General features: G+C 36.2%; 1 protein-coding gene and 1 long non-coding RNA gene across 4 annotated transcripts; one reads left to right on the top strand and one right to left on the bottom strand.

Moving 5' to 3' along the window:
* Nucleotides 1-361: 361 nt before the first annotated feature.
* On the top strand, nt 362-25738 carry SLC13A4 (solute carrier family 13 member 4). 2 transcript variants are annotated; one of them, XM_015866446.3, is made up of 16 exons: nt 362-1013; nt 6182-6310; nt 9106-9242; nt 9786-9967; nt 10562-10616; nt 12100-12139; nt 12795-12866; nt 14365-14555; nt 15873-15992; nt 18382-18483; nt 18980-19081; nt 20201-20298; nt 21557-21687; nt 22510-22671; nt 24547-24684; nt 25459-25738. In XM_015866446.3, the coding sequence occupies exons 1-16, from the start codon at nt 915-917 to the stop codon at nt 25594-25596; spliced, it is 1896 nt and encodes a 631-aa protein (XP_015721932.1). In that variant the 5' UTR covers nt 362-914; the 3' UTR covers nt 25597-25738. The 2 variants fall into 2 exon arrangements, with proteins under 2 accessions (XP_015721932.1, XP_085397255.1); XM_085541129.1 differs by lacking the exons at nt 362-1013; nt 6182-6310; nt 9106-9242; nt 9786-9967 and having other exon boundaries at nt 10567-10660.
* On the bottom strand, nt 8309-23111 carry LOC146762432 (uncharacterized). Of its 2 annotated transcripts, XR_014943823.1 has the most exons (4): nt 22995-23109; nt 9707-9940; nt 9065-9169; nt 8309-8678 (listed from the first exon to the last, which is right to left on the bottom strand). It is a non-coding gene; the product is annotated as an uncharacterized LOC146762432 (long non-coding RNA). The 2 variants fall into 2 exon arrangements; XR_014943825.1 differs by lacking the exon at nt 9707-9940 and having other exon boundaries at nt 22995-23111.
* Nucleotides 25739-25992: the final 254 nt, after the last annotated feature.

Raw genomic sequence — 25992 nt, 5'->3', positions numbered from 1 at the left:
TCTGACTGGGTTTTAGATAATAGGCCGAGCAAAAACAGCCTCCTGCAGTTCTTATTGGTGAATTAGAGTTGGGGAAAAAAAACCAACAAGGTTTTAAGTTTGTTGGGGTTGTGGCTTTTTTCTTTCTTTTCTTTTTTTTTTTTTCTTGAGACCAAGTATAATCTGTATTGGAATTGCTGCCCTGTGAATTCCAAGCTCAGGGCAAAAGTAGGCGAAAGGTAGATTCAGAGAGGAGGCTGAAACTACAAAAACCTGAACAGAATGGAGTATAAGGAACTGTAGTTGGTTTATTTTCTATTTTCTATTCTTTTTTTTTTTTTTTTTTTTTTTTTTTTTTTTGGATTCCTACTAGATTTTTTTTTCTGTGAAGCAAACAATAATTTTTTTAGTATTACGAATTTTCCAAAAGAAAGGAAACCTATATTTGAAAAATCCAGACTAGCTAACAGGGAAAAAAAAAAGCAGCACACCAGAAGATATCTCACCCAGCTTATGAAAACAAAAATTACTTTGCTGAAAATCAGGTGATGGAAGAAAAGAGTCTTTCAGACTATGGGGATAAGGATGGAGTGCGGTCATCACTGTGACTCCGAAAGAAAAAGAGAAAATGTTGAATGATCATTATGACCCAACTTGCAAACATCGTGTTATGGTGTGAATGTCATTTGGATGTACTGGTGAGCCCTACAAAAACTGAATGCCTTTTTAACAGAAAAATCATTAGTGTTTCTCTTCAAAACAACAGACTGAAGAATAAGCAAATTACAGAAGCTATCTGAGGTAGCTGTGTAAAAATTGGAAACGAGGCAGAGAGAGACCTTTCAGTGAAATACAGGCAAAGGTGAAGGAGTGGAAACTAGACAATCTAAAGAACCCAGGAAGAAATCCAAGGAAATCACCAGAAAGTAAAGGGCATGGCAGTAGTGAAGGAGATTCTTCGATCCAGAAACCTCTTGCTTGTTGTTCTCATTCCACTTCTGCTGCTTCCTCTGCCACTTCTGTACCCCTGCAGCGTAAGTACATTTTCATTTTCTTTTTTTACAAAACCTCTGAGTACTGTAGGCACTCTCGCTGGATAAGACAATGGTAGCCAAAAAGAGAGGCAAGAATCTAAAGAAAACCATTGCTCTTTGAAATATCAAGGACTCAGATTTGAAGGAGTGAAAGTTGTTGGACAGTCATCACAATAACAACCAGAGCTACTATGAGCAGTGTCACAAGCAGAGATGAAGTACTAGGTGAAGACTTATTTTAAGACAGATATATTGCATCTGTACTGTTTCTTCAGTGGTGTGTATGAGGGAGAGGTATTTAAAAAGAATACTTGGAGTGTCTTTAGTTTTTAATATCAAATATTAATGGAATAACTTTCTATTTGGTGCATGCAGTTCAGATGTTCAAGTGAACTGGGAGCTAGGACTCAGCAGGACAACACATGACATCTGCTACTAGAAAGCAAGCGTAGGTACCTCTACTGACATGTTGCAGTTCTGGCATTGGCTAATAAATGATAGCTCAGAAGTATCCACTACCACACAAAGGAGGGAGTATTTGCTTAACACATAAGCAAGGCAATGGGAATGAATAACCCTGCTTAACTTTTCTTCATGTATATCTCTGCCATGGTCAAGCACAAAATAGTAGTGCACTCCTACCATATAGAAATGGTGATGTTCAACTTGCCAGCATTTGCAGTGTTTTAAAAATTCTGCAGCTGTGGCTTTCACAGTGCTAGACATAAATCTGGCTGAACGGTGCAGCAATTTCCATCCTTTCTTTTACCCTGTTTAAGATTAATTCTTCTTTATAGCACTACAGGATTTATGAATACTACTACTGTTATCAAATAACAATTCAAAGGATTAGAAAGCTGAAGGTTTTTGTTTGGAAAGAAAAAACAGGATTCACAGAAAAGATAATGCTTCTACACCGGTGAACTGTATTTTACAGTTTGAAGGAGTTCTCCTGCTTTGAAAACAGCTGCTCTCTTATAGTTGTTCTCCATCTTTTGTGACTTGAGTGTGAATGAATGACAAGAAATTGAGCTTTCTTCAGAGAACAGTAAGGCCCACCTTTTTACAAAGTCCTTTTTTTCAGAGGGTTTCATCTCTCTTAGTACCACTGAAAGGGCAACATAAAGAACAGATTTTCTGTGACATGCTTGTATGGCACTGAAACAGCAGCATGTTCCATATCCCCGGAGACCTTCTCTTAGGCAACACGAGATTCACTGCACTGAGATTTGTTACCTGTGCTTGCTCACTACCAGACTCAGAGGAAGTAAATTCTCTAATAACCAAGGAATTTGTAGTGGTATGGTATGGTTTTGAAACAAAAACTGCTCTTATACTGCATGTGTTCCACTGCAGTATTATTCTACACCTCATAGTGTTTCTTTACTGCAAAGTGACATGAAAAGTCATCAGATGATATTTTGCATTCATTTTGCATATGAGGGAATGACTGCAGATGGGAAAGCATAGCTGTAAATCTGGCCCAGAGCTGGACAAATATTTATAACGCCATTAAGAAAACATCTATATTTAATAAATTTAATTGACAGGATACTATTCAAGTGCTTTCAGCTAGTATTTACTTTGTTACAACAGTGGCTAAGATTACTTCTTAAATCTGAAGATTAAATTTGCCTCCTGATGATTTTCTTATATTTTCACTTATCAGACAATTACAGTAGCTTTCAGTCTCATAGAGAGCAGAATTACTAGGTGAATTATGTTTGTGTTTCTGCAAGGAATCAGTTTACAGCCTCTTTGGTCATAGTACAACTCTGGAAATGGGGTAGTGTTATACATGTTGTGTCAAGGGACATCAAAAGGAGCATGAGGACTCAGAACTCTTTGTAGATAAGGTTTACAATAATAAAATAATGTCCACAGGTGTTTTTTGTTGTTGTTGTTTAATTATTTTTATCATTTTCTGATAATTAATAATTGGGCAGAAAGTGTGGAAATTTGTTTGAATTCTTCCCAAAGTTGATACCTGAAGACACTCACAGATACTTTCCAGACCATGAAAAATACAGAAAAAAACAGCCTGTTTTCCAGGCAGTGATATTTTTTCACTGTCTTAATCTCCTTTGCTGTTAATGGTAACTATTTCTACCATATTTTTTCATCCTTATCCATACGTTTTTTCATCAAGCCACTGGTAATACCATTAAGCGTGCTACATAAACAGAGTCAGTACTAGATATTGTCTCCTGAGGCCTTGGGTACTATGGTTGCAGTAAGCCCAACTAAAGACCACTGATGGTTCCTCAAAATACTGTAAGCTGTGAAACACGAAGCATCAGGTGATGCTGACACCTTGACTCTCTACATCAGTGGGATAAACCCTGATGCACAGAACATTCTCTGAACAGCTACGGATGGCATATTGTCATTTACCTTTATTTTTTCTGTACAACCTCTGAAGGGAGGTAATTACACTGTGACCCTGTCAGCAAAAAGATAGCAGACCAGAGACTGAACTGTCACTACTTTGCATAGCTTAACCACATACCAAAGTGCAAAATACGCATTGCAAATTCTTATATGGGCAAATCTTGAATCCGGAGTTTATTGTTAATAAATATTCTGAGATCCTCAGATTGTTTAGCCACAAAAGTTGTGTGTGTTATCCATATTATGGAAGTTTCAGCCAAGTCATTCTTTTTGGTCTTCTTTGCCTGTAAGATGCAGACTGAATGGAGGTGGTAGCCCCCCAGCCATCACATAAAAGCTCACAGCATTGTATTTTCCTATTTCCTGTTTAATTCCTTTCTCAGGTATATATAACATTTATTTTCACCAGTACAAAAGAAGTAAAAAGAGTGAAAAAAAATTAAATTACATAGACATTATTTCAATACATTGTTTATTAGCTGTGGTAACCTTTAAAAAAAATACATAAGTTGAATTCAATTCAATAGAAGATAATAATTTAGTTATTTTTTCAAAAGAGCTGGTTTAGAGCACTGAGAGAATAAATAACAATAGCAGGAAATAAGTACCACAAAGATTCAGCACCTGTCCCAGTTAATTTTTGATAGAGATGTGTCTTCCCTATGTCCTATCTCATTTCCACTATTATTACTCTATTGCTACACACATACAGACAATATAAAATAACTCCCTGTGCTCAAAGAAATTCCAGAGAAAGATATTTTTGGAAGCAGAAAAAAGTTTGGGGTCAGGTTAGTATGAAAGGATTATTAAGAATTTTGTCAAAATATATCTCTAAATTTTTTTATATCTGCTCCACTTTAGAATAAAAATTAGCGCTGTTTCATTCACAAGAGTTTTGTCTTTAATACTGCTGGACATCATGAAGCCCATATAAAGAAAGAAGCTTGTTAGCAGAAATTAATTATTAAAAGAAAATATATATATATATTTTTTATATATATATATATATATATAAATAATACATATTTTATACATATATATATATATATATATATATATATATATATATATATATATATAAAATAGTCACTTGGTCAGTAAAAGAACCCTATCCTTTGCTCTCTGTGGAATATCAACCATGGGCTGAATGCGGTTAAAAATGACCAAGCACAAGTTGGCTAATGTTTATGAGCCCGTCAATCAGTACTGTGATTCACACCTAAAACTGTTCTGTCTTTAGAATAGAGATTACTAAAATCTCTAATCCCCTTCACTTCACTTCCATATTAATTCAAAAACTTTGGCTTGTTGTTTTTTTAATGAGGGGTCACTTCAAACTGCTACAGCCTAAAAAGCAGTCTTTCAGTATACCAACTCTATTTTAAAAAATGCGTTCATCATAATCCATAAATATTTTACTAAAACAAAATCTCCCTTATCCATTATAACCCAGTACTTTCTAGCCTACCTTACAGTGTTTGATCTTGCTAACAATGAAGCTACATTTGCAGCAAAATCCTTTAATGTGATATGTGATCAGAGAGGACTAGTGGAACCTGTTTTGTCTATCTTAAAACATAAAACACTCTCCTATAATGAGTAAAGGAGAGGAATATGCATGTTTTTGTGTGCTGCAGAATTTCAAACATACTTTTCTACCCAAAAAGAAACACTTCAGAGCAAATTTGTTAACTTGTCCAGCAGCATTTCAGATACTCTCAACAGTCTCAAAAATCATTGGCTTCATCTGATTCAAGAAAATTATATTTCTTGATATCTCATTTTCTTTTTCTTTTTTTTTTTTTCTTTTCTTTCTCTTGTTATTTTTCAGGCTCTAGTTGCTTGAATTAGAACTATTAAATGTTATACTTTTCTGAAATAGGAGTGAGAACAAGCTCTGATAGATAACTTGAATCCATGTTTCTGAGTAAGCTTGGCTGCAGTTTTTAAGCAAGTAAAAGAAATGATACGTGGTAATACATCTTGAGCTTTTCTCTGGGTCGTGTTCTGCTTGTTATTACCATATGTTGTATTAAATTTAAAAACAAAAAATAGAAGAAATGGAACAGCTGAATGGGATTCTTCATACATCAGGGACAATTATCTGATTACCTGAGAAAATACCATTAACTGAGTATTTTCCAAAAGAACCACTGTGTAGCTTTCCCTATTTTACAGCAAATGTGAATGCTCTTGCATCACTCTGAAAACTCCTTGTTCCCACGCTTGCCCAGTGTTGGGAGAAAAGCCAGGTAGACATACCAGCTCCATCAGCCCAACCTGAGAAGTCATGGAGAAATTTTTGGTACATTTTGGGTTATTTAAATCAAAGAAATTCATCAGTGAACTTGGAACCATGATTTTGCTGATAAATAAGATTACCCAAAGATTTTGCCCTAGCTTATGTGCCAAGATTTTTGTTGGCAACATCATCAGTTTGTATCTCAGATTTCACACCCAATCAGCTTTGCTTTAGGAGATTCTTAGGAGCCTTGTTGAGTTCTGAGGTGCTGACACAGGCTGCCCAGAGATGTGGATGGCTCATCCATGGAGACATTCAAGGTCAGTTTGGATGTGTCCTAGGTAATTTGATCTTGGAGATGGTAGCCCTGCCCATGGAACTACATGGGCTTTATGGTCCAGCCATTCTATGATTCTATGATCCTTGTAGTTCAGGCACCCTCAGCCTGGTGAGTCCTGTGAAAATATTCACAGAGGCTTTTACAGAAGGTGGTATGACAGCAACATTTAACAATGGTGTTTTCTCCATACAGGAAGCCTCATGTGCTTACGTGTTGATTGTGACAGCTGTATACTGGGTATCTGAAGCAGTACCGCTTGGTGCAGCAGCCTTAATTCCTGCTTTCCTATACCCACTTTTTGGAGTCATGAAGTCCAGTGAGGTAAGACCACTGTGAACATTTTTGTCATCTCATCTTTTGAATCTCAGTTAAATATTCAAATAAAACAAATTTTAGTGGACTAGCAACAATGAGTCTGGGAGGAGAAAACATGCATCTTACATTGTGTAACTTGGGCCAACGAGCCCCTTCTTGTACTGAAAGCTAAACATAGGAAAGGACATGGTAGCCAAAGAAGTGTCCATTCTATCAGCTACTGCATCATCAGCACTTCCTAACACATACTGCACCATGATTCAACCTTTCACTTCCTCCAAACAGCACTTATGGGACCAACTGGAAGGTTTACTTCTAATGATGGATGGAAAATCAATAAGCCTTACAGAATCAGAGAATCAAAACATGGCTTGTGTTGGAAGGGACCTCAAAGATCATCTCGTTCCAACTCCCCAGCGCGGGCAGAGTTCTCAATCACTAAGTTGGGTATTAGTTCTGGTTACCCAGGATCCCTTCCGACATGGTCTTGAACATTTTCAGGAATGGGGCATTGACACAGCTTCTCTGGGAAATCCATTACAGTGCCTATAGATGATGTACAAGGTATGAGGCTGCATATATTAAAAAGTATTACCATACTAGAACTTTTTCCAACCAATAATTCTAATACTGCCTTGAAGCCATCAGTTCTAAGGAAAAGGAGTAGAGGTACAAAAAGTCTCTTTGATGCATTCTTAACTTGCTTAACTGAGTTTCTCTTGAATGTCATTCTCTTTCATGATATGCCAAGAATTCCTTCAATTTCATCTGCAGCTTTTATTCCTTACATTTTTCCATCTCCCTTCTTTTTTTTTTTTTTTTTTTTTTTTTTTTGGAGTGAAGCATCATCAATCACACTTAGTTTATAAGAATAAGAAATACAGAAATACAGGTAGCACAGAAGAATATACATCAACCATAAGGTTGGTTGAACTTCTATCACAGTCTGGCAATGTGCATACTCATAAACGTCTGGAACCAAACTTAAAACAAGAGCTTTATGACCTCTTTTATTCCTTCCAGTGTTGCAACAACTGTATAATATAAACAGGTACATTTCCCCATTTGCATGTTTCAATATTTTCATGATCATCTTAATGTAAAGGTAAAGTAGTTATGCTTTTTCATCACAAAACACTGCAGCATATCAGAGAAAGAAAAGGTAGGGGCAGCCTCACAAATTCAATGTAATATCAAATTAAATGACATTGGGATTACTGCAGAGAATGTATTATTTACTTTAGGAACAGAAGTGAAATCCTATTTATTAAAATAAGCAAAGCTGATGGTGCTGCAGTATTTCCAGTCTGCTGCTCTGAAGTGCCATAGAAACTGGGGCTTATACCTTGCAGTTTAAACCACACTTCACTCACAGGGTCTTGGGAGCATGAGTCTGGATGTGTGTATGTATTTATTAATAAGAACCTTAATATTCACTTGTTTCTCAAAATTGGCTGTGAAAGGGGTAAAGCAAAACAACAGATTCTTTGTGCTGCTGGTTTGGTAGATTCCTTTCATTCAGTTCAACATTTTTTGAACAAAGTATTAGGAAAATAAAGTTAATGAGAAAGAAACCAGTAGAAGAAAGAAAAAAAAAAAAAAAAGTGATATTTAAAAGCTTTGGCACACAATCATGATGGCCAAGTCTATTAAGGGCACTGTGGGTATTCATTAAATAAATGTAACTATATCCTTAACACTTACTGCAGCATGCACAAAATAACATTAGTGTCAGTTGTATATTTTTATCGAAAAGTGTAAGAATAATGGAGGAAGATGGAAGAAATACTGTTTTAATTGTTTTAAAATGGTAGAGACTACATTTGTTTACAGCAAGTTTTAAACCGAAGAGTCCGTGTTTAAGAAAAAAATTGCAGACATAACTCATGAAGAATTTTGTTTAAATAAAATGAAATATTCAGATATATTCCAAACACTCATTTATAAATTTTATTTTCTCCTGTTTTGTTTGTTTTCACAAAAAAGTGCTTTTTTTAAAAAAAATTTTTATTTTTGTTATTTTTGCAGTCACTTCACAGAGTATCTTCTCGTGATATAACAATTCCCACATTCAAGAACTTTGCTTTGGAGTTTTTCCTGCATTGTTTCTGAATATTTTCTTAAACCAGCTGTTGTTTTTTGCTCATCCCTTCCAGATTGAAGTTCTCTTTATTTGAAATTTTGCCTTCTTTCTCTAACACAATGCAGGCGGATTTCCACTCTGGAAAGTTCTGGCGCAGTATCTGCAGACCATCATCACAGCAATATCACAACCTTTCTTCTTTGTATCCACAGAGCATGTCCCTAAATAGCTTTTCTTCTTCTTTTTTTTTTTTTTTTCTGAAGCCACAGGTTCCAGAGATGCATGATATGCCTAACAGTTGAACATGACATAAGAAATGTAAACAAGGCAGACAATGATACTTCCATACCAAAAAGCAAATGAAGCACATAAATAAGGAGCTGTCAGAGCAGAATTTTGTGGCTGTTTCAATTTGTGCCTCGTGGAGTATAGTTAACTCCAGGCAGTAAACATCCTGTGTAAAGAAGTAAGATTTCACTCAATCTCTTCAAAGCTGAGAAATCTACAAACAAGTGAATATGGAACTCTATTATTTATAAGTAGCAAATGAAAGAGATTACAGAAAGCATTATGACTTCTGAATTCTTCAGTTTTCCTGGCTGTGATTCTCCATGTGGGGGTGTGGAAACTCACAATATTTCTTACTCTTCAGCATGATCTCTAAGTAGGCTACTTACCGTGTTTTTTAACTGGTTCTTTCCCCATGTTCTTAATGCAGGTGGCTGCTGAATATTTCAAGAACACAACTTTGCTACTCATGGGTGTCATTTGTGTGGCAGCTTCTGTAGAAAAATGGAATCTCCATAAACGTATTGCTCTGCGAATGGTCATGATGGCTGGAGCAAAGCCAGGCATGTGAGTGCATCTTCAGACTTCAGGGTAGTCTGAAGTCAATAGAGACAGCTTGTAAAAGCAAATAACTCAGGCTTCCCTATCCACAGGCAAAACTTAGCTGGGTTTGGGGCAACTGTTCCTACCCACTATCCCTGTTAGAATTTGAAAGCTTTCAAACATTCTCAGCAATCTTTCTGCCACCTCCTCCTCTTCGACTGATTACTTTCTATTTTCTGTTGATTCTTTGTTCCTGATCTCTCTGTTCCCTCTTTGTCTATTTAGCAGTCATAAAGTAATTTTTAAGGTATCCCTGAATGCACTGGAAATCACTGTTTTTCATGTCACATGCTGGTTTCCAAGGGGAGAAGCAAAGGGTTTTCAGTGATATATGATCTTATGACAATTCTTAACACAAGGCAGCATTTAATCTATGCACACAGTAGTATTTTGGCACCAAGAAAAAAGAAAAGATCCTATATGCTTACCATTTGACTAATAATGTTAGATAAGAAAGCCTTTAGTATTTGTGAAGGTGCCTCAAAGTCTCACTGTGTTACACTCCAGGTTGCTTCTTTGCTTTATGTGTTGCACCACGGTGCTTTCCATGTGGCTTTCCAACACATCCACCACAGCCATGGTGATGCCAATTGTGGAGGCAGTGCTCCAGGAACTTGTGAATGCTGAGGAGGAGTGCGATGTCATCAGTACCGCAGGCAGCACTATTATTGAAGAAAACAAGCCAAAAGGTATTTACCAATATGGGCCACTTCTTTTTCTTATTTATCAGTGACCAGAATCATTGATATATATTATTTAAATGCTACCCAGGTCAGAGCTGTTTGATTTGTACTGCCAAAGATATCAGTCCATTCTTTTTCTTTTTGCATGGTGATATTTCTTTCAAAAATGAAAGACAATTTTGCCTTGAAATGTAGCAAAGGCCCAAACACATGCTCTTTGACTATCCCTTTCTACTCCTGCACTTCCAAGCTGCCCAGTTCAGAGATCTTCTGAAAAGATCCCAGAAAGAAAGAATTTGGGAAGGAAAAAATCACCAGTTTCTTTCAATTCACATATTCCAGGCTGAACAATGACGTCATCTAACCTTACTTAAATTCCTGCATCGAGGCCTTACGTCACATAGACATGATAATAATATCTTAATTGTAAGAGGCATGCTCTGGGGACAATACAACGCAACAAAATGCTGTGTAAGTGTCACAGAGTAACTAAGAAGGCTCAGACCAGCTTTTTGTTTGCAATAGCTCCTCCAAGTTCAGTCACCCAGACACTCAGATCAGTTCTTACCAAAAGAACTGCTTCCTGTTCCTTCTTTACAGGTCTCAACGAAAAGCATGAGCAACCTTCACTGGAGCTTATCTTCATCAATGAGGAGTAAGAATGAACCCTGTACGACTGGAGATTTGAGCCCTACACAGGTTGCAATGAAATGAACTGAGGAATAGAGCAGGAAGGGCATGCAAAAGCTTATAATTTGATTGCTTTAGATGTAACTGACAAAGAAGGCTGATATGAGAGATGGGATTGATGTAATTGTCTGGATCTCATTAAAGTTTGCTGGGATTCTTTTTTTTTTTTTTTCTTTTTACTTTCTTTTTTTTTAATTATATTTTTATTTTTTATTACCATTATAAAGTGAAGAAAATGACCACTTACAGAAGATACTTGAGGGAAGCTTTAACTGCCACAAGTATTCAAGAAACAGATGATGGCAGAGGGAAAAAAAAATGTGTAAGACTTATTTGAATACAGCCAAACTTCTTCAGAAGTTTGAAATAGTTTCAACCAGGCCTCTACTTTCAGTAAAATAATAACAGATAAAGGAAAGGACTAATTTTCAACTTTGAGTTATCAGATAAACCAGTCAGATACACAGGAGTCTATACAAAGTTCTTGTCCTCCAACTACAATACAGGCTAAATTCTGAGAAGTGTCTTCTTAAAAGGTATGGTGTTAAAATATGCAGTTTCTCCATGAGCAGCTTCTATTTTATTCACAAGAGTACAAAATGAAAGAGAAATAAGCTCTGGTTACACCATTTAAGATTTTCTTTAAAACATTATCATTCAAATAGCTCATGTTGACAACTTTAAGTTAGCCTGCAAGTTCTAAATAGCTTTCTTATTATCCTGAAAACTAATGAGTTTTCTAATATTCTGTCTTTACATTCACTCTTTTTATCCCAGACATATTTTCTTCAGTATAAAAGAAACCTTTCAGTTTGGTATTATGCCATTAATTTCTTTAAGACTTACTGAAAAATATGTGAGAAATATTTCATAGCAGAACTATTATTAAAACAGTATTAGTTGAAAAAAAAAAATAATCCTGAAATTTACTGGGGAGAGAGAAGTAGCCCATGTTCTGAAATTAAATCTGATTTCAATGGCAAAGTTAAAGCTTGCTGTTTTGTTTGCATGGATCACATGCTACCCATGACAGATCTTAGTGAAAGCTTTAGTGTGGCACAGGACAGTGCTCATAAAAAGCATTCAAGAGGCTGATGGAGGAAGAATTTGACTAGAACAAGATAGAGGTAGCGTTGGCTTAACTGGTAATTCACTTCCTGGAGAATGGAGTCCATTCCTAGAATAGAGTATATGCTACTGTGAATACATACAACTCTCCTGGATTGAAGTGGAACTGTCTTTCTACTAGGCTAGAGTCCTATGGAACATAATAATTGTTCCCATGTATCTACCCAAGATACCACAAAAGAGATACTAATAATTGGTATTCTTTACCATTTTAATAGGCATTAAATCTCTTGTAGCTGTTGCTTCTCAGGATTCGTGCCTTTTGAGGGAGCTGGGTGAACAGAACTTTTTAAAGTACATTTTCCTTTCTTTCTTTTTAGTGCTACTACTACTGACTTCAGCTCCTTGATGCATTCAAAGGTATTGTCATAGGTAGTACCTGTATCTTCTGAGCTACACTATTTGCTAATACCATCAGAACACAGCCCACACAGCACTACAACAACTCCTTACTTTATTTCAAACAAGAAGCGATTGCTGTTAGAGAATGCGTAGCACAGAATGTCCTGCTTTGCATTTAACCTACCAGCCGCCTTGCACAAATCACAATGGGAAGCATTAATGCCATAGGGTTTGTTTCAAGTACTGCCAAGGATCCAGTCAGTAAACTAATAATTCCATCCAGAGTCTCAGTTTTTAGCAAGTTCAGGTAAGGACTTTTTTTGCCCAGTTACCATCAAGTCCTGCAGTTGAGATGCCTTGGTTTATTTGAACTACACATCTTACAAAGGCAGAGTCTTTAGCAAGGGCACTGTTAGATTCTGCTACATGGCAGAGGGAAAAACTGATATATATTCTGAATATTAACATCACTTGAAAATAAAAACAGTATTAACAAATAATAATTTCATGTTTTTTCCAGTATAGTTTATAGCTAAAGATTTGGTGGTTTTGCTTTGTTTTGTTTTCATTTGTTTGTTTGTTTTGAAAGCCCACAGGCCATGAGTTTTATAAAGCAATATCAGTCCTAACCTAAGTGCCCCTAGCTAATCTAAAGGTATTTGCCTCTTTACAGACTATGAATAGTGTGCATATGATAGCCAACCCAATTGGAACGATGAAATCCAATGGGCAGCACCTACCTCAGGTAAGGAGATGCTAGAAATGGAGGGTGAAGAAAGGGACAGAAGAGTATCTCCTGTTTATCACTACTACATTTTTACTCCTTTTAAGCTGCTTTTAATGAAATAATTCTCCATCATCTTAACAGTGGTTACTTTTTAACTCTATGCTAATTCTTGCTCCCATTTAGAATCCCACCATCACAGATATATTAGTACAGTCATCTTCCAATAAGACATTTCTGAATGGCTTGTAAAATTCATGTAGCTTTATACTCAGTAACATGACCACAAGTTTCACTTCTTATTTCACTCTTCTACCCACTTGACTTCAGCAAAGCCTTCCTGGAAAATAGTGCAGCAAAAAGAAAATAATCAATCCTTGACTCACAATGTTCTACTCAGAACTAAACTAACAGCAGACATGGATCATTTCATTGTTCAGTCAGTAGGTTTGGCAGTCTTAGTATCCATCTCCTTTTTATACTGCCAAATATTCTCCATCAAAATCCTCTACTACGTTAGACAACTGCAGTATTTCTACTTTTCCTCAGTGTGTCCAAGGAGTAACTGTTTTTTCTTCTACCATAGTTATGTAATTCCTAAATTGCGTAAGTTAATGTTTAGGAAAGATTAGACTAAAATCAACACATGCATCTGCATTAGCAGTTCTAATGAATCTAAGTGCATGTTTCTAAACTGAAGTCTAATGCACTACTCCTCGTATTTAATTTCCTCTTGCACCCATTTCCCATTTGCATTCACTGATTATTTTATGGGTAGCACACTCTCCTCACTTTTAACCTACAGTGATGTGAACCAGAGAACTCTGACAAGGATGACAAGCATGATTTACAGCACAACTGATTTTATGACATAAACTTAAATCCAAATTAATGATTTAACAGATCTATTTGACTCTCTTAATACATTTTACCTGACTGTAAATTAAACCCTCAGTTGCATGTAAAGTGCTCTGATTTTCTCTACCTTTACAACATAACTGCTTGATTTAGTAGCAAGGAGCCTTTTCTGTCACTGTTAAGAAAACTTCCTTTGGAACAATATTTTTTTGTGGCTTTTTCTTTCATGGCCAAGCCTGTTTCACGCATTTTCTGAGAATCATTCTTTATGAGAGGCCCTGAGCCAGTCTGAGTGCCAAAAGTCCACCAAGCATTTGTCTGGTCGCTGCTCATAAGCCTTAAGGATTACAGATTCCTTCTGCTGCAGTGCTGGCATCCTGCCTCTGCAGGCCACAAAGGTCTTTTGGTATCCAGCTGAGATTCCAGTCAGAACTGGAGCTGACCCAAACTGTGGCCAGAAGTCCGATTACTGTCTATTCTATATTTCTGCCATGGACCAGGCATTTTCAGGCTGCTAGACAGGTTTCAAGTTCTGATCCCAGCTAATACCAATGAAGAAAAAAAATCTGTTCCCTCTTATTAGTACATGGCATTAGAGAAAGTAGGGAGTGGGCTGCTGTTCTAATCTCTTGCTCCCCTTGATCAATGCATCCCCTCACAGGCTCAGATACTAGTCCTGCCTCCTAAGCCCTCTGAACAGGACCTGAGCTCTAAGTACCGGTATCAGTCCAGACATGACCACATGATCTGCAAATGCCTCTCACTGAGTATCTCCTATGCAGCAACTATTGGAGGACTGACAACCATCATAGGGACTTCAACTAGCCTCATATTCTTAGAGCACTTCAACAAGTAAGTGACGTGGGTGAAAATGTGATTGGTCAATATCATCTCTATGGCTTTCCCTGTGGGTTATCTCAGGGAACTATTCTATGATATTTCTAAAGACAATTTTATTTCCTTCTCTACTCTAACATTTTTTGTTTGGTTTTTTTTGCCAATGATTAAAGATTGTAACAGGGAGCTTAAGTTAATACTTCCTCCCATGCAAAATAAAAATTTCTCAACATTTTTCTTGTGCAACTTCTTCTGATATTAAAAACTGATTATCAAGAAGGCAGCATGCACCTTCAGAAATTAAACACTTACTAAAAGTCACAGAATCACAGAATCACAGAATCACAGAATTACCCGGGTTGGAAGGGACCTCAAGGATCATGTAGTTCCAAAGAGAAAATTGTGCAAAAGATGAAGTCATAAAACTTGCTTCAAGTTATTTTTTGGCTTCGTAGAAAGCTGGTTCTCATGGTGAGCCTAGAGGCATCAGTGATAATACTTGTGCTGTTCAATGTGCAGTGCAGAAATATGTACATTTAGAAATGTAGCCTTACACCTTTGCTTCATGGAAGATGGGAAGCAACTCTGAGCTAAGTATTTCCTGTGTCACATATGCCCAGAGCTCTTGAAGGCATGAATGTTATCTCTGCCAGAAAGCCAATGGAATTTCTCCTCATACACTGATATGTAACCAGGCTCAGACCTTATTCTGATCAAGAGCTGCTGCCATGGCTGTAAAATTATCCTGCATTTGACTTTTTGAAATGGCAGCAGCAATGATAACTATATTAGGAATCCATCTTTAGCCCACAAATTTGGATTTCACAACACTCCCAAAGACCATGCTTTTTTGACACTTCCACCAAATGCATATATTAGATATGTTTGTCAGAACCTATCAGACTGCAGTGATTATTTTTGTGGTCCGGAATAAGACAGACATAGAGATTCTGAGTGAAATCATTCTCAGTTCTATTGATACTAGAAAGACTTTGAACAATAAACTCAGATAGAGACAGGATTTCATTCCTGATAATTGCAGTGATTGTTGAAATTGGATAGAGACTCCAGACCATCTGGACTTGAAGGTGTGAAGTTCTGTCTGGTTCATCTCAGGCATGGTCTATGACTGTCATTTTTTGACAATGGCTTTACTATGAAGAAGTATTATATTTGTCACATTTATACAATGATAACATTTTTCTTTCATGCTATGACATATATGAACATAAATATATGTTTATGCATCTGTACATATTGGAGGTGTCATTTTACCATTCTAAACTCTCACATACCGTGTTTTTTTTTTTGTTTTTTTTTTCCTCTTTACAGCCAATACCCAAATGCTGAAGTGGTGAATTTTGGAACCTGGTTTTTGTTCAGTTTCCCCATTTCCCTCATCATGTTGGTCCTTACTTGGTTATGGATGCATTGGTTGTTCTTGGGCTGCAAGTGAGTGCAAGACATTCAAGATGTATTGATTAAAAAAACAGGGCATCACTGACCTCATTAGAGTGGTTCTCATAAGAGCTTTTCTAGTTCAAATGATTCAAGCTAAGGTACAACTTCCTTCTTGGTGGAAAAAATTACAAGAGGAAATAATATTTTTTAGTTGTGACAGATAGGCAGCAGTGCACACTATTGTTGCTTAAGAGTAAAGTGCTTAGGTATTGCTGATGGAAATCTTTTCTATGCATTCAACTGATTTTTTATTTAAACTCTTATAACTGGGTCTCATCATTAGCCAAAAATCTTGATAAAAGTCCTTGTGAAAAGGTACAACTGAAAAGATGAATAGAAAAAAATAATGGCAATTGAACAATTTACTTTTCAGATCTGCCTCCAGATAGATGAAGTTAATATAAGATCAGTTAATAGTAAACAAACTCCATTCATATATTTGATTTTAAGGGAAAAAGAACTCTCAAGCTAAGAGGTAAATACCCCTTTATACCAGCAGGCTCCTGAGTTTCAAAAGAAGAACAATTTTTTGACTTCTAGATCATTTGTATCATGTATTCTCTTTGCAGAGGCACTCAGCAAAGTTAATGAAAACTGACAAAGTATATGCATTTAGAGTGGATTAGTTAATCTGCATTAAAATGTATTGCATACATATTTATTCAGAATTAAAGTGGCCTTAATTTAATTTAGTTTACTCTTAAGAGTAAGATTAACTGACATCACTAATTTATTTCACCTATGACAATGTATAAAATGATAATCGATTCTGCTTGCAGCTGACCTTGGGTAGATTTGAGAAGGTAATTTAGAGGTGAATAACTTCCATGTCCTTCAGACAGTCCCCTGAGCCATTTAGTTCCAAATTAAAAGGCTAAAATAAATCTTTTTTTCTTTCTATTTTGTTTAAATCTTATTTATTTATTTAATCTTGAGAGGAAACAAGCCCTAACACTTCCCTCAATTACTTTCTACTTTTTAAAATAAAAATCACTGAAATTCCACATCCAAGACCTCATGCTGATTAATGTTTTTGTAGATAATACCACAGACCGAACCATTATTGACTTCTTGAGAAGTGCTAGTTGGTTCCAAACCTCTTAAATCTTTGTTCATTTAAAGTCATTAAAGATTGTGTTATGTTAAGCGTGTGGATACAATGCTAGAACTTCACATTCTCCTAAGCCTAGCAACACTCAGAACATGTTGAAACAGATGTTAATGCTTATATATAAATGTTTATTGAATTCCCGTAAGGTTCATGTTGCATGTTCTTCTTCCTAGGAAGCCTCATGTTGTTAATCTAACTTGGACTAGACTAACTCAAAGGGGGTGGAGAATAGACTCACCAAGCAATTATTACCAAAAAGGTAGAGCTAGGATTAGAACTGTCATTATGAAAGTGGCCATTAAAAAACATATTCCTTTTCTCTTCCATGATCTACATTACTGATGGTGAATTTTACTGGAGTCTAAGGGAGAATTTGGCAAGGAAATTTAAACATGAACAAGAGGGCTAAGTGTGTTTAAAACAAGAGACACATATGTACTCATTTGCAATGAAAACAAAATGAACATGAAAACTGTGACATTTTTGTTAATCAGAGATGGTCAACCTGCATCTTTTGGTACATAAACTATGCAGATAATTTCACCTTTGTCAAACACCATTTGGCTAATGTGGTAGCATAGGTCTCTCTCTTGTGGGGCAATGAAGGAGACATTAAAATAGCAGGAACTTAAAAAACAGACCATTTCACTCTCAACATACTTTATTTTACAGCTGCTGCAAGCTATTTTAGGCTGGCTTAGCTGCAGAAGTTTCTCAACCCACCCCCTACACCTCTGTCTAATAGATGCTACAGCTGGAGCAGAAAAACAGAGCTGTGGCCCAAAGCATAGCAAAGGGACATAATGGGAAAGAATAAGAAGAAAATGTTAAAGTGAACTAAAGAAGTTCTTTCAATTAGGAATTCCTAGGCTTTGCTATGGCATGAAAGCTAGCTACATAAACTAGGTCCTTTGCCTAATTTGCATATAAATATATAGCAAGATTAAATGTTCAAATATTAAATGCACTTGTGCTTGTATTTCCTGGCAGTTATACAGGCATTTTTCACCAAGAGAAAACATGCTGACTGTCTTGGTTTCTGTGGCAGAGGCAATGTGTTCTTGCTCTTGGTTTGGAAACTTCTAGGAACAGTAAAAGGTCACAAACAACAGTTCCCCTTCCCACTGCCATCAGGCCTTGCCCTGATCACACCTTTACCCAAGAAGAATAGCAACTGGAGTTTTCTGTTTTCTTCTTTATTATTATTTCATTACAGCCTTTCCTTTCACTTGATGCCTTTGTCTAGTTTTACTGTGCTATTTACTTTAGCTTTAAGGAAACCTGTTCTGTCAGCAAGAAGAAGAAAACTAAACGGGAAGAAATGTCAGAGAGAAGAATTCATGAAGAATATAAGAAACTAGGAAATGTCAGGTAAAACAGAACTCAGGAATTTGCCTGTCTAGGCGAGACTACATGCAGAAATATTTCTTTGAATTTACATTTTGATTTGAAAATATTGTTATATCTCATTATAAGCATAATTATGCTTATTGTACCTTTTAAAAGATTTAATATGGAGTGCTTAGAGCGGAATAGAAACATGAGCATTACCTTGTTACCACATTACAACAGATAATGACGCAAATACATAACAAGCATTTATAAATATTTTCCTTTAGCACCTACCCATTGACCAATTGAGTTGAAAATAATGATGTTTTTAATTCATTTTTACTGAGTTTAGTCGGTTTACAGTTGAGAGCCAAATGCAGAATTCCTTAATTCAAATTATTATTATTTTTCTAATTTCTTTATATTTTTTACTTCTTCTGTTATAAACTTTTCTGATTCCTTATTTCTTCTCAAATCTGCTCTCAGGTTTTCAGACTGACACCTGTATAGTTAGTTTGGTTGATTTTGTTTCTAGCTATCCTGAGATGGTGACTGGATTTTTCTTCATCCTGATGACCTTGCTTTGGTTTACTCGTGAGCCCGGCTTTGTACCAGGCTGGTCATCATTTTTTGAAAAGTAAGTGTTGTTCCTTATGCAACTACATCTTCTGACTTTATGCCGTAAGTTTTGTCTACAAAATGTTATTATCCACTTTTAACAAGGTAGTGAAAACTGAAGATGTTTTCTAAATTTTAGAATTCCTGCTTTCTAAACTACAGCTGTTCACACAGTAGCAAATTGTGTTCTTGCTTATGAGTTAGGCAGAGAGAACTACGCAGACAGATCAAAACATATTTCTAATGTAATAAGTAGGAAGTACAGAAGCTGAAGTTTAATGCATTCATAGAGATGGTATCACTGGAATATATTGATTGTATAATTAAAATTAAAATCTGTTCATTTTTGACAAAACAGCATATGTTTGAGAAAATGAAGTTTATCAAGAAAATATCTATTCTGGTTGAATATTAGACAGAAAAGTGAAACAAGTAATGTTATTGTTTTGATTATAAATAATATAGGAAAAACAATATATTTAAGTAATGTAAATGAACAATACATACCAAAGACTATATAAATTAATTTACATTTTCTTTGGATTTCTTTTGCATAAGATCATTTTGATACGTTATCCTAATTTTAACTGAAAAATGGTCTTTACTTTTGGGATTTCCTGGGGGTATTTGTAGTTTGACACATCTCAAAGTATTTTATCAAACTGAGTTTTAGAAGTTTAATTTAAAAACAGTCCTGCTCATTTCTAAGGATCATTTAAGCTTGGCTTTTACTAAGAACATGTTTACTGTTTACTGTTTTTAGCAAGCATATTGTTTTTCTGTACATCAAAGTTAATAAATTTTTAAACAGAAAGGAATTTCTTTTTTCACAAGAATGTTAAAAAATATTGACCCTGATTGCAGTTAGCTAAATACATATTGCTATATTGAATAAAAATCTTATTTGTATCCTTGATGTGAGGATATATTTTTCTAGAAGGCTGTTGCTAAGACTTCAGATGTGGAAATACAAATTCAGCTCTAACTGCTTGAGCACAGGGTTGGACCTGGTGATCTTCAGACTCCCTTCCAACCCCAGCTGAGTTGCAATTCTGGGACTCTGTAACTGCTAGGACACGATAGTTTACAAAGGCTTTGTAAGTGTGTTTTTATGATAACCCCACTGCTTCTTTCTCAGGAAAGGTTACCGGACTGATGCCACTGTTTCTGTTTTTCTTGGTTTCCTCCTTTTCCTCATTCCAGCAAAAAAGCCATGCTTTGGAAAAAAAGAAAAAGGTAAAGTACAAGTAGCAAGAAAGAAATCTGACATATTTTTCTTAAATTATGTTTTTATTTAATTATGTTTTTCTTTAATTATGTTTTTTTCTGGTCTCTGCAAAACAAAATACAAATACATTTTAATTGTGGAATGGTAGAGATATTTCCTCTGATACCACCCCTTACATCAGTCTCCTTTTGTTTTCTTTTACTTTAATTCATGTGGTCTTATCCAGCAGATTACCAACTGGTTTATAGAGTTTTCAAAATTTAAGAAGGAGTTTGAGGAAAGATTGAGATGTAGTTCCATATTGAGAATGCAGAGATCTGCAAAATTGGCTGAAGATAAATTCTAGTAAATAATTTAGTCTTTATTTGCATGGAAGAAGTAAATGATAATCTCATTAAGAAGATGTAAAAAAGGTTGTTGTAACAGTTGTTACTGTCTGGCAGTTGTAATTTTTGGCAGTGCTCCTCTTGCAGTCATCCCAACAATAATAAAGATTAATTATTAATGTTCATTTTTGATGGTATTCAGAAGTGCTGATCTGCTGTGCCAGACTTTCAGCAATCATTTGTGAAAATATAATTACCTGCATAGTTTTATGTAAAAATTACAAATGTGTATAGATACGTTTGGTGTTTGTTTGTTTGTTTTTTACTGAAATACATGCAAAATACTGGAAAACTAACACCCTTTATATTTTACTTCCATAATATACTCAAGCATCTAAGCAAACTGTGTCATCAGCTAAAGCCTAGGAGCATAAATGCACTTTATTAAACTTCTTGACACAGTAGAGAGAGCGAATGCCTTCCTTTGTGAAAATAATCCAATTGTATCTCCATCCTGTAATCTACAGATTATTTGCACATGCACATTCACAACAGAGAAGATTGTGTCTTGAAAAGCTGTAGCATAAAGCAGAAGGGTTTATAACTATTCACATCAACACAGCAGACAAGGAGAGGTCAGGATATTTGGAATCAGTATGATGCAATTTCTGAAACTGAGATAACCAGAGAAATAAACTGAGCTCTTTTTCACTTCTCATAGACAGTACTCAAGCTTACTCCCATGAATATTGCATTACTACCAAGTAGTGTGAAATATGGAAAGATCTTTACATAAGTGCCAGTTCACAGAATGAATCACAGAATCACACAGAATGACCCGGGTTGGAAGGGACCTCAAGGATCATGTAGTTCCAACCCCCGTGCCTAGCAGTATTGATCAGTTCAGTGTTGATCATGCATGTAACTTATTTTGATGTAGGAGATAATGAAAGGTCAACAGACACCAACACACTGGACCCCATCATCACTTGGAAGGACTTTCAGAAGACCATGCCCTGGGAAATTGTAGTGTTGGTTGGAGGTGGCTATGCTTTAGCAGCTGGATGCAAGGTACTGATTTAGATTATATTCCCTTTCTTCAAAATTAATAATAATAATAATAAACCAGAATCTCTATCCTTATGTATGCACTCCAGATTGAGATTACAATGCAGAAACTTACAAGTTTGTACACCAGCTCCCTCAACGGAAAGATACCTAACTAACAAAGATGGTCAGGACTCAAATCAGTTCTGTAAGCATAGCCATCTACTTCCATTTCAGATGCTCTAGAAGAACTAGATATTCCTACATGGCTGGCAGAAATGAAAGGATCTGAGGGACACATCTGAGGGACCCTTTCTCAATGAACAGCTAAACAGCTTGTGGGAAACATCTCAGCTGCCACAGGATGCTTATATTTAAAAAACAGTCATGCTCTTCATGCTGATAAGACAAATCACACTCTGGGCTGTACCGAATATATTTCCTCACAGTACAATCTATGAATACATTCCTAGCTCTCCTGCAGAAACCTATCTGCAGACAACTTAATCTGCATAACTTCATCTCAGCATTTTACCAGCATTATGCAGTCCTTCATTACCAATTTATAATACTTCAGTTCATATACTGAAGAGAGGAGAAAAATCAGCCTTAGTGCAGATTCAAGTTATTAACTGTCAAATGTATCTCTGTGGTACTATGGACAACTCTTTATTAGACATTACATGGAAATCCAGTTTACTGAACAAAAGGTAATGGAGAAAAGATTTATCTTACTTTTGTTTACTTGCTGGTGACATTCTCTGATGCAAACTATCCTGAAGAAAACAATCACCTGGTTGACAAACATCTTACTTAGTTATTGCTGTGCTTATATCTTTTCCTTAGACCTCTGGCCTCTCTACATGGATTGGACGCCAAATGCTGTCCCTGAGCAGCCTTCCCTACTGGGCTGTAACTCTACTGGCCTGCATTTTAGTGTCCCTGGTAACAGAGTTTGTTAGCAATCCAGCAACTATAACCATATTTCTACCTATTTTATGCAGCATGGTGAGTACAAAAAACAGCAGTGTTGTTTCCTGTTAGATCTGTGGCACTCAATTCACATGAAATTTATCTTTCATTCTCCAGCTCCACACCCCCAAAAAAACAACCTAACAAAAAATAACCTCACAACAGCAGCTTGAAAGGCAGCTTTAGTCCTGATAAATTTATTCAAGACCTCTAGGACAATATAAAACCATAGCTTCTGCCATGAGGGATAGATAGGCTAAATACAAGGTGACCATGCAATTGAAGCCTATGAAGTGAAGTCTAAATAAATCTTGAAATATCAATGTTATTTTAAATGTTATTCATTAGTTAGTACTCACCCACTCACCACATGTAAGGAAAGACAAGTTAAGAATTTCATATCATCAGTTGAAAATGGGTTCAAGGGGGTGATCTGGCAAGCATGCTATCATATAACATCAAAAGCAGAGATTACTGTAAGGAAGAGAGAAAAAGTCAGTATATTGATGTCAAAGGCAGAGAAAAGAGATGCAGATTTCGTTCTATATTGGAATAGCACCTCCAGAAAACTGTCTCATTTCTCTTCTTTTATGTGATGTGAAACTTTTCTTACTAAGAATGTAGAACATGAATTGTGGTTACCTGCTACAACAATTTTATGAGATTGTCCCTAAGTACATCATGTGAACAACTCTGAAATAATATGAATATAGGGTCAGATGAAAAACAAATAATTGTGTTAGTATGGCTTATGAATACAAATTTACCTCTGTGCTCCACAGAGACTCTTCTAAAGAGAAATTTAGAGTGGTAATCTACTTCCACTAGTCTGAACTGACACCTTAATTCAGGCTTTCTTTTTTGACTCTGAAAATAACCTGGAGATGCTTCCTTCTCCAGTTAGCCTTAAGAATACTATTCTCCTTAGAAGGAGAACAAGGCTGCAACAACACAGACTAAAATGCAAAGTTTCACCACCAGTGAAGGCTGTAATGCAAGAACACTTCTTTAGACGACTCTAAAAGTATGCTCTGATGGTATTGCCTCCTCACAGTGCAAATATGGACCACAGACAGCTAGGTCCCAGATGAATAGAGACTTGTCATTTATGAACTGAGGGAACTGGGATTGTTCAGTCTGGAGCAGAGGGGGCTCAAGAGAGACATTATAGCTCCCCATGACTCCCTGAAAGGAGGTTGTAGTGAGGTGGGAGTTGACTTCTCCCAGATAATGATAGGATGAGAGGAAATGGCCTCAAGCTGTGCCACAGGAAGTTTAGGTTGGATATTAGGGAACATTTATTCTCCAAAACAATACTTGGGCACTGGTACATGCTTCCCAGAGAGGTAGTTGAGTATTTGGGGAATGTGAATTTGGTACTTCAAAACATGGTTTAAGTAAGCAAAATTAGTGGTAGGTAGAAGGTTGAGCTAAAAGATAATAGAGATCTTTTCCAACACTAATGGTTCTATGATTCTACAGTTCTTTCTTAACCACGGCTAGGAAGACTTTACAGATTGGTTTCAGTATCTTCAGCAGCTGAAATAAAAAAATTAATATAAAAATTCATAATGTCAACCTCATATATATATGTCAACAGCATAGAATGACATGGGGAACAAATAGGGAAAATGACAAAGGATGACCTAACAGTAGCAGTCTGCAACCACTGTGGAGTTATTTCAGTGTTAAATATCTCAACAGAAATCCTCTGAGGGTCACCAGCTCCGAATTACACCATAATCCCAACAAGCAAACAGAAATACTTTCATGCTTATGTGTAGAAAATGGGGGAACTGAGATTCATGGCTTTATTATCTTTATGTGAAGCGGAGTAGTTTTTTCCACCTTATTTATGAGGACTGGCTTTTAAGTTAAGTAAAACTTCTCACCCTTCTCTTCTCCTTCCAGTCAGAAACCCTGCTTATCAACCCTTTATACACCCTGATTCCTGTCACCATGTGTATCTCATTTGCGGTGATGCTGCCCGTGGGTAATCCTCCAAATGCCATTGTCTTCAGTTATGGGCATTGCCAGATTAAGGATATGGTGAGTCCTGGGATTGGTTATATCCTCCCATACTTCATGCAATCCCTATGCCTTGTACCCACACACAGCAGTCTACAATAGTGATGATTCCTGGTACTGGTGTTAATATTGTCATATTGTCTACTCTCCTGCTATGCCACAGAGGTGACAGATTAAGGACAGTTAGATATCTGCTGTAGGATATACATATTTCTCATCTTTGCCTTTTTGAACATAATGGTCAAAGAGGTATCAAACAACAGGAGTACACAAGACTTTGTGCTGACCTGTTATGACAAGCACAGTGGCAGTGGCAGAAGCAGCAGACTGAACAGTAGAGTGCTTGGGGAAGTCAGGAGAGTAAAAGAAATCAGCTTTATCATGTTGTTCCACACTAAATCACACAATTATCACCAATCATGCAGTTATCACTCTTCTATGTGTGGTTTAAAATCCCATTCTGATTATGTGATTGAAAAGTTCAAGCAATAAACTAAGCAATTTTCTGATGAGCTGCATCAGCCTCTGACTATCACTCCTGAATATTATTACAACTTTCACTCTGATGCATAACACTCAGGTCTTTTTTGTTTGTTCTAGAAATTAGTATGCATTATTACTATACATATAAATACATAGAAATATATTCAATATATATATACAAATATATATATACAAATATATATCAGGGTTCTTCACCTTGCCCACTGTTACCTTTTTTGCCTTCTCAGTTTCTGTTTTAACTAATTTTGATCAAGCATCACTGATGTGTTCTAATACATTTTGTTTTTGCAGGTGAAAGCTGGTCTGGGAGTAAATCTGATTGGTCTGGCTGTTGTCATGGTGGCAATCAACACATGGGGAATCAGACTCTTCCAGCTGAATACTTTTCCAGAATGGGCAGCAGTAAGCAATGTCACTAGCCAGACATAATATCCAATAAAAAAGAAAAAAAGTAGTGCAAGACCAAAGTGAGTTCAAAATACTAAATGTAAATTGCATATATGAAAGAAAGGAGAAAAGCTGTGCATATGTAGAACCAAGATCCAGAGTAAAACCACAAAGAAAACCCACAGGGAGATTTTCTGCATAACTCTTTCAGTTCTGAAAGTCTATGTGACTTACATGAAGAGATTAGTTTTCCCCTATTGTTGCTTTCCTATAAGACTGGTGATACTGGACTCCAGTACAGAATGCAAGTATACATACACTAGTGTATTCAAGAGTTGACTTCAGTTTTACTGTTGACACCTACAGAGAATGAAAAGCAACTCTTCTTTCTAAACTCAGAGTTATCTAAGCTTGCTTCTTTTGAAGGCAAATCCTTCT

This window comes from Coturnix japonica, chromosome 1 (genome assembly GCF_054131305.1).
Source record: "Coturnix japonica strain WE chromosome 1, WE-NBRP24, whole genome shotgun sequence".
NCBI lineage: Eukaryota > Metazoa > Chordata > Aves > Galliformes > Phasianidae > Coturnix > Coturnix japonica.
This window is presented reverse-complemented; position numbering and strand designations above follow the sequence as displayed.

Coding starts and splice junctions, on each gene's coding strand:
- SLC13A4 (XM_015866446.3), top strand. CDS start 915: ATGGCAGTAGTGAAGGAGATTCTTCGATCCAGAAACCTCTTGCTTGTT. Junction 12,867..14,364: donor ATGGGCAGCACCTACCTCAG/GTAAGGAGATGC, acceptor ATCCCCTCACAG/GCTCAGATACTAGTCCTGCC. Junction 19,082..20,200: donor TGGTCATCATTTTTTGAAAA/GTAAGTGTTGTT, acceptor CTTCTTTCTCAG/GAAAGGTTACCGGACTGATG.